A 17174-nucleotide genomic window follows, 5' to 3' on the forward strand; every position below is an offset into this window, starting at 1 on the left:
TCAGTAAGATTTTTTATTTTATTTTAAATGAATCATTTTATTCAGCAAGGATGCATTAAATTGATCAAAAGTGGCAAAGACATTTATAATGTTTCAAAAGATTTCTATTTCAAATAAATGCTGAACTTTCTATTCTATGAAAAAAATGTATCCACAAAAATATTAAGCATTTCAACATTTATAATAAGAAATGTTTGTTGAGCACCAAATCAGCATATTAGAATGATTTCTAAAAGTTCATGTGACACTGACTGAAGACTGGAGTAATGACTGCTGAAAATTCACAGGAATAAATTACATTTATAATTTTTTTTTTTTTTTTTTTTTTTTTAAATAATGCCTTTTTAATTTGTAAAAATATTTCACAATATTACTGTTTTTTACTGTATTTTTGATCAAACAAACAAATTCTTGGTGAGCAAATTTAAAAAAATCTTACTGGCTAAATGTTAATAGTTATTATACATTTTAGAAAATTGCACCCCTTTAATAAAACAGACATATCTTCATTTTTGCCCACACTTCTGCATATAGTGAGAACATAACTCACAGATATTGTGAAGGGAGTAAAAGTATGCTCTACATCATAAGGTCAGTATTGTCTAAACTCTGCAGCTAAAGTCGTGGCTTCCTGGAACTGAGCGTTAGCTTAAACTGGAAAGATTGGTTGTTTAGATGAATTATCTAGACAATGTCAGCATGCATTAAGTTGAGAAGAGCAGCTCAAGTTTCAGCCGTCACAGGGAGTTTAGAGCACGACAGCATCTGTAACCAATGCTCTCACTCGTTCCAGCAGAATTGTGTTGTTTCTACGCCTTACTCACTCAAATTAGAGTCACTGAACCTTACCAGTAGAAAATTACCTTTGCATGTATCTCTGCACTTTTCTGGTTTTTTCACTCTCCAATCACCATTTGGTCCTGGTTTGTCCCGGAGTTTAATTTAAGAGAAACTTTTGCTTCCTCAGTTTGTTTGATTGAGTCTGACATTGCTAAAGACTGCAATCAGAGCCATTTAGAGGCTTCAACACAGATCAAATCAAGGAGACACAGAAGAAAGCTGAAACTCTGCTGTGCTCGCTCTCTGATCATCTATGAGATGGCCTTGAATCAGACTCTGTTGCTTTACCATTTCCATCTGAATGCTCTAGAACTGACCCAGGATCTGTGATTCACTATCATTCTTCTGAGTGGCAAGTGGTTTGTGTACATGGTCACATCTCCATGTAAATACAGCTCTAATCAGCTGCCTCTACTACCTCAGAATTAAGCTTCATTAGGGAAAGTCCCGATATGGATCAGTATACAATATTAGTTTCACTTTTTACATTAAAACCAGAGCATCTGATTGCTGTCTAAGCCTGTACTGGATTTAAAGGAGACTTGTGCAAAATTGAGCATAAACTGAGGCTGGAAAATAAGGGATCTCATTATAAGAAAGAATTCAGCCATCTAATATTGAGAAACTAGCTGCTTGCAAATGAAACCGTTGCAGCGAAAACTCCATAGCTACAGTGGGAAGTTAATTACTTTTTAATGTGTTTATCATCTGAGTAATGGTGACCATCAAATGAGCTCCATTTGTCTGAGGTAACTGTACACTTCACCATTAGACGCAAGGAAAAACCAGGGACTGTTTGATTTGCACCGCAGCTGGCACAAAAATATGAAATGAAACTCGCTTAATTCTATTATTGTAAATCACGAGTAAAAATAAGCAGATTTAAGCCATTTTACAATAGGAGGCAGGTTTTGCTTGTGATCTTGCTGTCTTTCATGTATGGACATTTTCCAGACACACGAGAGGTGGTGTAGAATCCGTTTATATTGACCCCTACTCTATCTATTACTGTAAATATTGTTTTCTGTGTTGCATGTATGTAATTAAATAATATTTAATAATAATAATATTTAAATAATATATACTAAATAATTTTTATTATATATTTATTTCTTCAAAACATTTTTTATTTGAGATTTCTCTAAGAAACACAGGTAAAACTGCAGTACAACCTGTACGTAGTGTAAATAAATGTGACCCTGGACCACAAAACCAGTCATAAGGGTAATGTTTTTTGAAATTGAGATTCATAGATCATCTGAAAGCTGAATAAATAAGCTTTGATGTATGGTTTGTTAGGGTCGGACAATATTTGGCCGAGATACAAGTATTTGAAAATCTGGAATCTGAGGGTGCAAAAAAAATCAAAATATTGAGAAAATAAAGTTGTCCAAATGAAGTCCTTAGCAATGCATATCCACTCAAAAATTATATATTTTTTATATATTTACAGTAGGAAATTTACAAAATATCTTCATTGAACATAATCTTTACTTAATATCCTACTGATTTTTGGCATAAAAGAAAAATCGATAATTTTGACCCATACAATGTATTGTTGGCTATTGCTACAAATATTCCCTTGCACAATGGTTTTGTGGTCCAGGGCCACAAATGTGAATGTTAATAAGGAAAAATGTATAAAAAATTATTTATAATTTTATTATTTTATAACTATGTGGCTGAAAAGAAACTTTATATAACCTTATATAAATAAAAATGACTATATTAATTTTATTTGATAAAAAAAAAAAAAATGTTTTAAGTAAAAATGTGTCTATTTAATCTATATACAGCTATTTAATATGCATTGATTTAATCACTGATGTGTTTGATATGAACTTACGTGGGTTTTGAATCTTCACAGTGGAGTCAGGGTCTGGGTGCTGTTTGTGAATGACCTGAGTACAGATCTGCTCCGTAAGAATCTGGTGAGAATGTTCTGGTTAGTCAACAGCACAAAAACATTTCACAGCGATCAGGTGACAACTGCATTCAAGTCAAAAACATTTGTTTTAATTTGGATTTAAACATCATTTTTGGTGATATATTTGTGGAAATATAGAATAAAAACAACTCATAACCATTCAAGCTCATGACAAAAAACAACTTAAGAAAATCCATGAAAAAGTAAATAAATCTGCTAAAATGATGAATAGGTCAGCAACTAGCGGTGAGTGTTATATTAAATATAGGTCAACAACATTTGCCAGGTCAGATTTTTCAGTAAAGCAGTTGAATACTGGAACTCTGTGCCGTCAGCCATTAGAGAATGTGGCACCTTAAAAATGTGTTAAAAAATGGATCAGAGAAAAAGACATGTGAGCATTAGAGAGTTATTGTAATTTGCTGATGTTAAAGGATTAAGGAGAGGGAGGTTGTTAGATATGTTGATTCAAATGTAAAACTGCATGTATTTGTATATATGTGACACTGGACCACAAAGTGTCATAAGTGTCTTTTTTTTTTTAATAAATAAGCTTTCCATTGATGTATGGTTTGTTATGGCTGGACAATATTTGGCTGAGATACAACTATTTGAAAATCTGGAATCTGAGGGTGCAAAAAAATCAAAATATTGAGAAAATCGTCTTTAAAGTTAGGTAGGAAATTTACAAAATATCTTCAGCGAACATGATCTTTACTTAATATCCTAATGATTTTTGGCATAAAAGAAAAATCGATAATTTTGACCCATACAATGTATTGTTGGCTATTGCTACAAATATACTTAAATTAAGGTAATTTAAAATGGTGGGAAAAATCAGTGTTTTTTAGTACTGATCAGATCAGTACAAAGCAGGCCAGATTTGACTGTCTAGCATGCTCTGACCGAAAAATTTAACTGGATGGCTGACATTTGCTTAATACTATGGTCAAAAACAAAGTGCTATTAGCAGCCATTAAAAAATGGTTTCAATGTAGGAGACTGACCTCAAAGAGCACGTTGTATGTTGTGACTGTGAACTGGTTCGAGTGGAGCATCAATCGTTCAGTGAGGAGAGAGAACAAGCCGTGAGCCAGCATGACCTCTGACTTTGTCCTGAAACACATGGCATCCAAAACGTCAGCACCAAGCCCACGCTATGAACTTCTTCAAATACAGCCAGGACCCCAACAGGGCATAACTGTAGCCCAGAACTTCTGAAAAATATCTCCGTAGTCACGGAATGAAGCTGCATCTATTTTAAAAACACTTGGCGGTCAGAATCCTTCTGGGGGAAACTCACATAAAGCAAATGGGATTATAAATGAAAGTGAGCTTTATCTATCAAACACCACAGAAACTGCATTTGGAAAAATACTCACACACAATTAGAGACTTTGACTACATTAGTGCATAAATATTTCCATGCAGAATGAATTAATAGTGGAGTGAGGGTAATTTGTTATCAAAATAACCTAGCTGAATTCACTCCTGGGAAAAGACCTAGTTGCTTATTTTAAATCGTTCATTTTAAAAAGAAAAAAGAAAAAATCAGCCTTCAACTCACTTGATGGTATGCTGGAAGCTTATTTCTGCTAAATATTTATAGCTAGACCATCCACTACAGACTCATTTTGTAAAATAAACAGTCAGAGTGAATCATGTATATGTATCACATATTAAAAACAGGGTTAACATGTTATTGTTACTGATATGATTAACAGTATTATTACAAGCCTTAATTCCAATTAATAAAGAAGTTACTTACTTTGGTGACAAATATTTGAGAAAATAGCCCAAGACTTTGAGTGCCTGCACACGAATCCCTTCGCTTTTGGATGCGAGCAGCTTAAAGATGACCCTGTGTTATTCACAGAAGAGAAAAGTGTTAAAATAAAAATTGTTGCCAGGAAACAGACAAACCAAATGTATGCATAATAAAGGTAGCACTTTATTTTACAGTCCTGTTCCCCATGTATATACTATGTACTTATTACAGTTATTATTACAATAACTGGGTGATAACTAGGTACTAACCCTGAACCTACCCCTAAACCTAACCTTAACCCATGTAGCTACATTATATTAACCAGTACTTTCTTAGGTAAGTACACTGTAAGTACATGTAAGGCAAGTACTGTTTTCAGTGTTTCTTTCCGACAAAAAAAAAACTATTTTATCAGTGACGCAGTCTGGTGTGCACACAGATCTCTGATGAACTGATGTGAATGTACACAAGAACTGATGTGTACATTCATATGTAACCGAGACTATTACACTGTCTACATATTAAAATGAATCTGCCTATGTCCTTCTGGAGTAGGATCTGATGGAAGTGTGATTTGAATGAGGTTGTCAGATCTAAAATGAAAGTGAGGCCCTCTGTTTTATCGTGACGAGCTGTCCAGATGCCCCCCCGCTAGCGTGCACGTTTAACCCCATGGCTGTCAGTGGAACTAGCATGTCTATAAAGGCTTTAGAAATGTAAATGCCTCCATTTTAGTAGCCTGTATGAGTGCTCAGTACAGCAGCATAGGTATCAGATGAACCTATGAAAGTGTTTTTATAGGTTTTGTTGAGTAGGACTCAGATGTCTCTGCTAAGAATGAGGAATTGTGGCCTCCCATTATTCCACGGAGAAATTATGTAATTCAAATTCATCTGTCAGTTTTTCTTTTTTTTCCAGTTTCATTTATAGTTTTTAATAAAAATGTGGGTTAAAGAATGTAAATGTCTAGTTGCAAGGGGCAACCACAGTTCTCACCGTATTCCATTCCGCTGATCAAAGGCTTGAACCATTGAGCCAGGATGCTCAGACATCAGTGCCACCAGAAGCTGGAGAACATCCATCAGATTATCATCCTGGAAAAAAAAATTACAATAAATAAGCATAACATGTCAGAGACAGGGGTCATTCAAGACACACTTGAAAAAAAAAAAAAAGATCCATGATGAATATAGCAGAGGAGTGAAGTAGGGGATCGTACATTGTAAACTACTGTCTAGTTAATATACTGCAAGCTCTGTCTGCATTAACTTGTTGCAGGATTAACATTAGAATTAATTACATATACATATGCATCTATGACAGGAAATTATTGCGAGTAAATGGCACTTTATGCAAAAAAGCAAACATCTTATATATAATAAAAGAGTATATTGTGCGAAGTGGCACAATGGTAAACTGCCATTTTTTTAAAACTGCAGTTTACTGTTATGCACAAGAGAGACAGCCGTGGGGACCAAGCGCCATCTGGTGGCAGTTACACCACAGAATGTGTAACAAAAAAAATGACAAAGTAATCTGCATTGATTTAGTCAAAGTGGTCAGACAGCTGATACTGGTTTAAAAGATTGTGATGCATTGAGGACTGTTTGAAAGGTGCATTAGTGTACCTCATGCATTGTGAGCAGGTAGTTCAGAATACTCTGCAGTTCGTCTTCCTTTACGCCATGATCCTACATTCACAGGACACACAAGCATTACCTGTACTGCACTCCTCATGACGGAGTTGATTGATTCAGATTGTGTTTATGTTATGACCACTCTACTGTACCTTCATGATAAGCTGTTTGACAAACAGCAGCAGGAATGCTCGGAGAGAGTGAATCTCCTTTTGATTGGGTCTCGGCCCATCTGAACACAAACAGATACAGGATATCAAGCAAACAAAAGGTCATGTAATATCAAATCAAATTTAATATTCAACAGGCCTAAGCAGTTGGTGATAATACGAATGCTTTTCATTGTGGTGTTGTTGTTGTTTTCTGGGTCCAAAAGGAAAATCAGTTAAGAACAACCAATTTAGATTATTTCCTTTATAACTTGGTGCAAACAAAAGGAAGAGAATATTTCATTCATTTAATGTAACCTTGATTTTGTTGAATGGGATTTGAATGAGACAAGTGAAGAAGAGGTGGTAAATTACACAGAAAACACTATGGAAATTACTGTGGAAATTACACAGAAAACACACTAAAAGACAAATTGCTGTTTTTGTGGGATGGGATGTTTTCCCACAGCATCTTTAGTGCAAACACTCTGCATTATCAAGACAGGATATTTACAATGACAGTGTGTTTTAAAACCAATATAATTAAAGATTATCTTTAGATGAGACTCTATTTCATCAAAGGAAAGTAATAAGATGAGTGTACATTGATACTTTATATAGCAGGGCTCAAAAGTTTGAGACTACAAAAAAAAAAAAAAACTGGAAAAACCTGAAAAAAACAACTTAATTCAAACTATTATGCTGATAATTTAATTTATAACAAATATAAACAGTATTTAATGTGAAAAAAATAAATATTATTGTTATCAAACTTTTGGATACCATTGTAGCTATACATGGACATTTTTGGACCCTTATTCACTAGTCTCAGCATGTGCTGAGAAGTTGGTTTAGTTCTGCTCTCTTACCAAGACCCTTGGGCGTGATTCCGCTGCGGTCCAGTGGGTTTACAACCCAGTAGAAATACTTGAGTGTGTGCATGACCTGCAATACAGTTCCAACTCTACGGATGGCATTGTAGATATTGACGGTGCTAATGAATTCTGTTGCCAGGTAGGTGTAGAGAACCAGCTGTACCTGTTGGGGGCAGCAAATCAGTGTCAAGCAACAATGAAAAGTCACATTTGAGAAAACAAAGAATTGGTAAACTATTAAGGAAGCATGATGCAACAGCGCCAGTTTATGTAAATGTCTGTGTAAGATACCTTAGCTGGGGCATGAATCCAGATGGCAGGGTTGAAGAGGATGTGATCACACAGCTGTTTCAAGAGTAAAACACCAGTAGGAAGGTTGCTAAGGTAACGGGCGAAGGCAAGGACGATGTCCAGCACAGATCGTGTCACATGTACTTTGGAAGACTGAGAAGAAAATACAAAAAAAAAAAAATCAAATATTAATAAAACTAGGTTAATAAACTTGGTCATAAAAAATAAAAAAGTATATAAATTGTGTTTTATCAGAAAACCGCTGTGACTTGTATTCTAAAGCGACTTATAATACAATTAATGTTAATATAACAAAATATATTAGTTCTAACATTACTTGCTTGACATTGCAGCCTATTCATCAAACTAGAACATAGTCATCCAAACATAAAAAAAGTTACATGGCTCAATTTAAATTGTCCACTATACAATAGGGATGTGCTGGTCATCTTGACAGCTGCCCCATCATTCCAAGATCATTTTAGACTTTCACTGGATTTAGAACTATTTTTACATTTTTAAGTTGGGTTTCTAATCTTCCAAAAGCAGCTTGAACATTCCAAAAGCTTTGAACATTTGCACATTTTAAGGCCTTCAAATACAAACTAAATCTGTTTGTCTTGCACATATTCCTCTTTTTAACTTTTTTTTATGTACTGTGGACCTGATGCCAGATGAGACCTTCAGCGTCAAGGAATTTTACTGTATGCTGAGGTATGAGTAACAAGTTAGCGGACAAGAACAAAGTGAGTGTATACAGAGTAAAGGTGAGAAAGAAAAAAAAAAAAAAAAAAAGGGTGTATACATAAAGGCAAAGGACAGGTTTTGGGCACTTAAAGTGTTTCTGTTGGTTTTAAAACATATGATCTTGTGACATTCAGTTAGGTACGGTAATAAGCATTCTTAAGCATACCGCTTTTTTCTCTTTCTGTGTTACCCAGCAACTTCTGCAGGCATATGCTAGTATGTTTTAATAAGGACTCCCTCGTATCCATTTTAAGAATATAAGCTTACTTCAAACATTAAAGAAGACAGTTTCTCCTCGTCTTGTTTCAACATTAGCAAGATTTAAACTTTTTAATTCATAAAACATCATTGATCAAAGTGGCTTTGGATACAAGTTCCACATACTCAATGCACAAAGTGATATTCATGTTCATGTTCGGCACTCACCTTCTCCAGTGAGTAACCAATGACGAGAAAGCCCTTGCAGGCCAGCACCTGCTCTTGCATAGCTACAGAGCCCTTCAACAGCTCCATCACAAACGACAGTAGTGTGCAACTGGCCAAAAAAAAAAGAAAAAAAACATATGACAGGTGAGATTCAATAGAGAAAGACAACAGTCATTGGTGTTTTCGTGCATCTTGTGGATCTTGATGCATCAAGTTTGAATCTGTGCAAGATTTGAGTGAGATCTGAGATATAGATTTCCAGCTAATACTTTAATGGAGCTTTTTTGGTAAGGAAAAGAAGAACTTGGGTATTCGACAAAATGGGGGGGGGGGGGGGGGGGGGGGGGGGGAGAGTCATGATGGTGAATAAATAATAAACAACACGACTAACATTTGAGATGCGCTGGGAGGTGGGGTGGGGGTTTAATCATAAAGGTAATTCAATCATATTACTATTGTTTTGCATATTTCAGAAATGTGACAGTAAAGCACTGGGCTTGAATTGAGATGTAGATAAAATGAACTTTTATTGACAACAGTAACATGCAAAAACCTAATTTTTATAGGGAAAAATGTAAATATTCTACTCTTATTAAATACCATACTGAACTGACCTACAGTTTCAGTGATTATAAAATGAGCGCTCTTTACTTGCTTTCTGTGTAATTCAGTCACAATTTGAAGAAAAGTTTTTGTTTTTCATGAGACTTTGTGACTTTCTACTTTCCCCATATATTAGGGAGTGGAAATGGCTAATAAGCCAATAAATGCTCCTCTGCCACCATCTGGTTATACTGGTAAGTTATTTTTAATTAAAAGTTTGTTTGCCATAAAGTCTTCTTTCATCTAGGCCTGTCACGATAACTACTTTTTGTTGTGCGATATACTGCCCCAGAAATAATTGTGATATGCAATATTATTGTCATTTTAAGACCATTTTATGCCACTGAATATATAATCATAATATAACAGCATAATAATGCAAGTAGGCCTACACACTTTCAAATGACAATGAACTTAACTCTTAAGAATATTTATACTGGAACTGAAGTGTCAAAAAAATAATAATGTTGAATAAATAATAAATAAACCTTTGCTAACAAAAACTGCAAAATAACAAGTAGAAAAAAAAAACACTTGCAGATGCACAAAAGGCACTTATATGGAGATTTTCCATCTTCAGGTTTTTCCCTGACCTTATTTTCTCAGTAAAGTAAGGGTGCACGCTATTGTCAGATGTCCATATGAACAAAAACACAGATTTAGCAGTCAGATATGGCCTGTTGAGGTATCTGCTTTTCTAGAGACGTGTTTGAAAAAATTCTTTTAACTTGAGCGCCACGTTTTAGCGCCGCATCATGCGCGAGATGCTGCGAAAGACGCAAGTGCAACAGTCAAACACATTTCCATGGAAAACCGGTGCAGTTCTCTATGAAAACACGACTGCTGTGTCCTGTGTGAAACTAGCTGTGAGCGTGCACCATTTCGCGCTGTCATGTTTATATTTGCACCAGTGGATTGCGGAAACTGAGTGCATTTGTACTTATTCTTCTAAACTGTCTTGTAGTTGTCAGGAAAACACTATAACGACTCGAATGGCGCATTTTTCCGCCTGTCGATGTCAGCTCTGTGTATGAAGGAGCTGCCTGAGCCCCGCTTTCGCCTCAGAGAGCAGACGAGATGACAGAGGCACTAAGGGCAGCACGATCGGCAAAATGTCGTTGACATTTATTTTTGTGTAAACATTATGGGCAATATATCAGGCAATATATAAACAGTCCACGCTTCGCAGCTCAAACGAGTAACGTTCTGCTTTCATTTCTTAGCCATTTTATGTTTCTAATATGCATTATGTGCTACAGAAATGGCAGCTCATCAGTTGGGCAACGTGCTGGTCACACAAGTATGACCTCTAACAAAATTAAGTTGCACCGGCAGGAAAAAGGTTCACAAAATGAGACCATTTTGTTGCAGTCTGGAGCCCTGAACAGATTTTCACAATTTACTTGAATAAGATGTACAACATTCATTATGATAAACAATTGTTTGAAAATGATAATGCAAATATATTTTGCTGTTTTCATCACTACAATCAAACAAACCGGTCATTTTGATAATGTGGAGCAGAAACATTATCTTGGCCGATGCAGGTAACACTCATTTGTTAGTACTACAGCCAATCATGGTTAAATGTTTAACTTTGTATTGGCTGCTATTCAATGGTATGTCCACAAAAAATAACATTAAGTAACACTGAGCACTGGCCCCTTGAGCACCAAACCCTAGAGCCTAAAACAGACTAATGGTTTGTGTACCATGAGAGAACATCTCCTTAAAAAAAAAAAAAAAAGCTGCCATTGTGTGTCTACTGGATTTAACAACTCTAAGAGAGAAAACATTAACTTAATTTTCAGTTTTTCCTGGCAAGGCCAAAACTGGGAAAAGCTCAATCTTTTTTTCCCACTGAGATTCCCTTTACTAATTTCCATTCCGCCCCCAGGCAGAGCTGATGTGTTCTCACCAGACGGAGGTGTCCAGCTCGTCATCGCTGTGCTGGAGAAAATCCAGCTGTGCAAACAGGGGGAAAAGGACCTGAACTCCTCCTATAGAATGGATGGCACTCTGGACCGAGTGTGTCACCACAGCTTTAACATCCTGAGACATAGAAAGGCTTGATGTTAGATTTGTTTTGTAATTTTAATTTGTATTATGTCATTATGTTGTGTAACACAGAGACTCTCCATTCAACACAATTCATATAAATGTAACCTTCCTATTGTTCTGCAACAACTATTCCTGCATGTGAAGGTTATTTCCTAAATCTGTGCTATGTATGCTTGATGAAAAAGGGGAGGGAGGGGGTATAATTAAACACAGAAAGACAGCTGTGAGGTCCTTCTTAATGTGCCTCTAATCAGACTAGTTCTCTCCCAGATGGCACATAATGGCACATCCATAAAATCATTGTCAGAGAGAAAACTACTTAATCTGTTCAGCATGTGAAGATGCCATCAGAACTTAAAAAGCCTTTATGAACTGAAAAATCTGAGAATCAAGCTAAACTATTGCTCCTATTGTTCATTTTATAGAATTTATCCTATTATTACATTATCAAGTCCAGGGCTTGACAACAATGATTTTTCAGTTTAGATTTGTACTTGTCCAGCAAATGTATTCTTCAACAATAATAATTCAAATTATGATTAATAAAAATAACAATAATTTATTGCTTTATTTAAATAAATTATTCAATTATTATTGAATGAATTTCAAATAATGAATTTATTATTAAAGCTGTAGTCCGTAAGTTTTGCCTCTGTCGCCATCTATGTTTGAAACCTGCAATTGCAGTTATTTGCGAAATTATCATCTTTACATGGGTTGTGCATCTGCATGGCTCCTCAGTGCAGATGAATCTCCAGTTGTCATTGATGATTGTCATTTGGACCTTTCTGGATTACAATCCGCCATCAAAATGATAAGTTTAATTATTGCAGCTGCTGTGAGAAAAGGCTATAAATGATCCGCTAGCTGCAGCATCCTCCACATGCCTACTAGCTGGGACTCCTTCTTTATGTAAACAGATGTGATGTAATGGCGTAAAGACGAAAGGCTGCATGCTCGAATTACCTGCGGAAACCCACCAGTACCGCTCTTATTACAAAACATTATTACAAGCTTACCGTTGTGAATTGGGCTAAGGTAAGGAGATAGTTTTGAACACAGGCTGGTTATGTACTTGCTCAAAAATTGATTTTGAATCATTTTTAACCAAAACCAACTTACGGACTGCAGCTTTAATTAAATTACTTGTTTAGAATATTGATAAAATTATCTATTTTTTTTAATCATTTTTTAGGTTTTATTTTGCAATACGTTCATAAACACCTGCTTGCTTTAAAAGAACTGTACACTGTAAGTTGTTCATAATTTTTAACCCATTCTGATACTTCCCAGACCATGACAAGTCATTCTTGCAATTTAGACAAAACCTCACTTATGTTTGCCTTTTAAATAACTTAGAAGAATTTGCATCAAATGTTCAATACATCACACAAAAACTTGTTTATACTTTCGGGGCATAAAAGCACATGTACAAGACTAACAAAGCCATAGAAACACTTCTATTAGCTGGTCCAAAACTCTCTCATGCTGGCCCAGGCCATCAGGCCACACTTTATTGTTCTGAAGTCAAAAATGGGTATTTTATAAATAAATGAACATTAAAAAGCTGGTAGCCTCCCTTGATATCAATGAAGACCAGATTAGATTAAGAGCTTTTAGAACTCATGGTGTGCTGGAAGCAGCACAGGTGTGGGCCGTATTTTGCTGAGCGAGATGATAAAATGCTCATATTGTTAATTATGTTAACGAATGGTGATGAGCTAGTTTCATTCGCCCACAGACAGCAGTCCACCTGGCAGGGCAGGTCTCTTCGGGCAGCTGTGCGGAGCTGGTGAACCAGGTGTGATGAAGAGACAAAGAGAAAGAGCATACCTGCAGCATGAGGGCGTGTGGTGAATGCACAAAGATGGAGGCATTGTTCTTGGGGGAGGACTCCAGACACAGCTGAGCGTCAGTGGCCCGGGGATTATAGGTGAAGGCGATACTTGCAGACAGCTTTCCATCATACAGCAGCATCTTGTGATGTTCTGCAAACAGCAGGTCACTCTCTGCCTTGTGCTTAAAAGTTCCCTGGATCAATCAGAGAGAGAGATGTTTAAAGCAGAGCTACGTATGCTGCACATTCTCAAGTGAGTGTGAAAAGCATGAAATTAAATCTGCTTCATCGGAGCACTTGATAAAAGCATAAGTGTTTAAGTGCAACAGACAGACTGAGAGATGATGTGAATGATAAAGCTGCCCGATGTTTTCCAGTCAATTATCATATCATTGAAGAGCAAATTGAAAAACCTTGGTTCAACTGACATTTAGTATTCAATATCATAACTAGTCAAATATATGACTCTCAATATCAATTCTGAGACCACCACCACAAAAACTAATACGCTTAGCACACTCCTTTATTTAAAAGAATTTGAAATTAAAAAATTAAATGATTGCCTAAAATTCCTAAATAATGTACCTATATATATATATATATATATATATATATATATATATATATATATATATATATATATATATATATATATATATATATAAAACTTGTGCTGAATATTATGACCATTTAAATGTTAACCATTTAAATACATACTGTACATATACAGTATGTGATTTGACTACATTATTACATCATCAAGAAAGGATTTTGACCAAGAACTTTATTTAAAAAAAAAAATAAAAAAAAAAAATCTGTATTAGACAAAATTTGGGCTCTACCTTGTATCCAGGCCCCAGCTGATAGATGGCCAATATCTGAGCAGCACTGAGAGCTTCACTGAACAGATACACTGCCCCCATCTGACCGCAGAACACACGGTTAGCGTCTGCTGTTTCTGATGAGCCCAGAAAACATTTGTCGAACGTCTGTGAAGAACCGGATGGAAGTTTTCTTAGTTCAGTTTTTTTTTTTTTTTGGTCACAATGTTGTAAGTGTAGTATAGGTACACTACTGTGTGTGTTAGTATGTCCACATGCATAAAAGATAAACAAACCATATCAGCATCATTTTATTAGCCCATGTGAATCAACATAAGAAACAAACAACTTGCTGTTACAAAATTTTGCTGTTTAAATGTTATAAATAGAAAGTGACTATATCACTCTGACATCACCTTGAGCAGAGCTATTTCAGTATAATAATGTCCATCTTTGATATAGAATTTCAAAAGAAAAGCCTATGTGTAATGCACACTGGGCAAACAATTGCAATCAAATTATTATGCTGATCATAGAATGTTAATGAAAAATAGAAGACTTTTCAGATTCTGGAACCCACTGTAGATAAAAAGAATAACACATGGCTGAATAATCACATTTAATCTCATCAAAAGTATTTAAAAATGTTTGCTTTTGCTATTGTTCAGCTGTCAAAGCAGCTTGAATATAAAATGGACTTTTAAGTTTAACAAATGCAGGCCGCTTTGCTTCATCTTTTGAAGTTTGTGGGTATTTTGGGGTTTGTAGCTGCCAAAATATTTGACAAGCTTTGAACTGAAACACTACAGGAGAAAAAAGCAAAGCCTCAAGCTTAACTGCTGTTAAAAAACAGAACAATGAGAAATAACAGAACCTTTTGAAACTACTTACATCGCTTGTGTTGACAAACCAGGTGATCTCGCCATATGACGCCAACTCTCCGTTGACATAGCAGCTGATTTCACTGTTCTTCCATCGATTATAGATGTGCACTATGGTCACCATATACCACTGTAGAATAAAAACAAAATTAGCCATTATAAATAGGAAAGCATGTCATTATTCATTTAATATCAATATCACAAAATTTGAGAGCATTATTGACCCCAAAATATGATTATCCCCTTTGTAAGGGATCCACTTTATATTTTCATGAGTTAAAGTCTAATCTAAAATCAACACTTAGAAATAAGAAATATCTGTAAATTTAGTATATATTTGTTTATATTGTAAATCTAGTGAATAAAATAAATCGCAATTAATCTCATGATTTCTGATCATTCCCTAGAAACACCTCTGACAACAATCTCACCTAGATTTTCTTGAATTTCCATTAAATGGAGGGAAAAGCCAATGAAGGTGCTTATCCCTTAGGTAAGACCTCTCTAGAGGGAATGTAATGTAATGGACTCTAAATATAGGCCAAATACATCCTATAAAAGCTTTTTAGAGCGCTTATGAGCTTCTTGATTTTAGAAATATGAATTTGAGTAAAATTAGCCCTATGAGTACCAGATGTTTCTTCCTGAAAAAACTGTCTATTAAATATATATATATATATATATATATATAATATAATATATACATATATTTCTAAATAAAATAAAATGAAATGGAATCTTTTTATAGCGCAAATGACGTTATGTCTTGTTGGATCATCCTTGACTGTGGTTGTCCAGCTCTAGTCTAAAGGTGTTAGCTGAGGACACCTGCCCATTCCAGGGGGCATATGGGATCTGAGCAGGGAAGGGATTTGGTTTCTTCTTGCAAATCCTCAGACATGGCCTCAGCACAAACTTTCCTGCCAACTTTGTTATCCTTGTACATTGTAGTGGTAAAGATGAAGACTTTGGAAAGTGTACATGATAAGATTACAAACAGGTAAGCTAAAAAAAGACTGAGGTAATTCAAACCTTCTGTGGTTTAAAGTCATATTTCACACAGTGCTGGAAGCCTTTAGCTTTGGATTTTAGAGAGGTCACAATCAGACATCCACCCACAAAGTGTGCAGAGTAGCCCAAACCTTTGCTGGTACGGAAACTAGAGATGAGAGAAAACACAGATCTCAATTAATACAAGTTACATTTCAGATGAGGGGTGGTACACATTTAAACTGCTCTATTCTCGACAGAAAAAGTGGCTATAGTTTTAACCCTTTAATTAATGAAACAAAAGAAAAAAAAAACATTTCTTTTTAATTCAAAACAATAATTTAACCAATCACTCTCTTTTTTATGTTTATATATATTGTGTGTTGAGAGAGGTATATATTAGGGGTGGGGAAAAAAAATAAAAAACAAAACAGCATAGTATCGCAATATTTTGCATGGGGATATTGTACTGACACAAGGATGCAAAGTAACAATATTTTCAGGGCGAGTATCGTGCATAATTTTATCGTAAGCTCCACGCTTATAATTTGAAAAATAGCAATAATAATTAGGAAATATTTCTTTCAGACTGTAATATCACAAACAGCACATCTCTATACCTCATCACTCTCTCTCACACACACGAGCAGTGAGCTGTGTACAGGAAACGCATTCTAGCATATTTCTGAACGTGGACCGCTCTGTCCATTTTTATGTGTTAGTTAAACGTGTTGATTCGACACACAAATGCAAGCCAGCTGTGCACTGCAATGCAACAGAAATTTAGCTCGCAATTACAATCAAAGAAGCTGTCTATATTATGCCACATCCACACTGACAGCGTGCTTATTTATTATACAATACAACAGACAAGAAAAACAGCAGCAGCAGTAGAAATTGTCTAATGCTATGAGAGGGTGAAGAAGGATACTTAAAACAGCCTGCATCATCATTACCTGGGAGATCACCTGTTACATTACTGTTACATATGGTTGGTGATACCGGTTATACTCTTTTGAAATTTAACTGTCTTGCGTTATTGTGTAGGCAATTTAAAACAGAAAATAACTATACAAAATAACTATAGAAAATAAGTGGCATCTAGCATCCAAGTCATATGCTGTTAATGGCAAATGTATGTATTTTCCTATAAACATGATAGAAAAATGGTATAAATGTGATTCAGCACATAATTACATTCCATAACTGATTAGTGTCAACTTTAACTTGTTCATTAGGGTGTAAAACTGCTTAAAACTATATGTATTGAAAAAACAAATACACTGAATTGAGTGTACAAACACTGAAATGTGCAAACACT

At 35.3% G+C, this 17174-nt stretch overlaps 1 protein-coding gene across 6 annotated transcripts in view; it reads right to left on the bottom strand.

The window, feature by feature from the left end:
• lrba (LPS responsive beige-like anchor protein) overlaps positions 1-17174 on the bottom strand; it is a 259976-nt gene that overhangs the window by 196677 nt on the left and 46125 nt on the right. For all 6 annotated transcript variants that reach the window (XM_051892487.1, XM_051892501.1, XM_051892479.1 and 3 more), the window contains exons 6-19: positions 15896-16022; positions 14874-14993; positions 14004-14150; positions 13158-13355; positions 11182-11315; positions 8661-8769; positions 7488-7640; positions 7191-7359; positions 6325-6404; positions 6164-6226; positions 5532-5629; positions 4536-4628; positions 3775-3883; positions 2687-2768 (exon numbers count right to left, since the gene is read on the bottom strand). In XM_051892487.1, the coding sequence (XP_051748447.1) occupies positions 2687-2768; positions 3775-3883; positions 4536-4628; positions 5532-5629; positions 6164-6226; positions 6325-6404; positions 7191-7359; positions 7488-7640; positions 8661-8769; positions 11182-11315; positions 13158-13355; positions 14004-14150; positions 14874-14993; positions 15896-16022 (1682 nt within the window). The remainder of the gene's footprint in view (positions 1-2686; positions 2769-3774; positions 3884-4535; positions 4629-5531; positions 5630-6163; positions 6227-6324; positions 6405-7190; positions 7360-7487; positions 7641-8660; positions 8770-11181; positions 11316-13157; positions 13356-14003; positions 14151-14873; positions 14994-15895; positions 16023-17174) is intronic.

Source organism: Ctenopharyngodon idella, chromosome 1, assembly GCF_019924925.1.
Source record: "Ctenopharyngodon idella isolate HZGC_01 chromosome 1, HZGC01, whole genome shotgun sequence".
Classification (NCBI taxonomy): domain Eukaryota; kingdom Metazoa; phylum Chordata; class Actinopteri; order Cypriniformes; family Xenocyprididae; genus Ctenopharyngodon; species Ctenopharyngodon idella.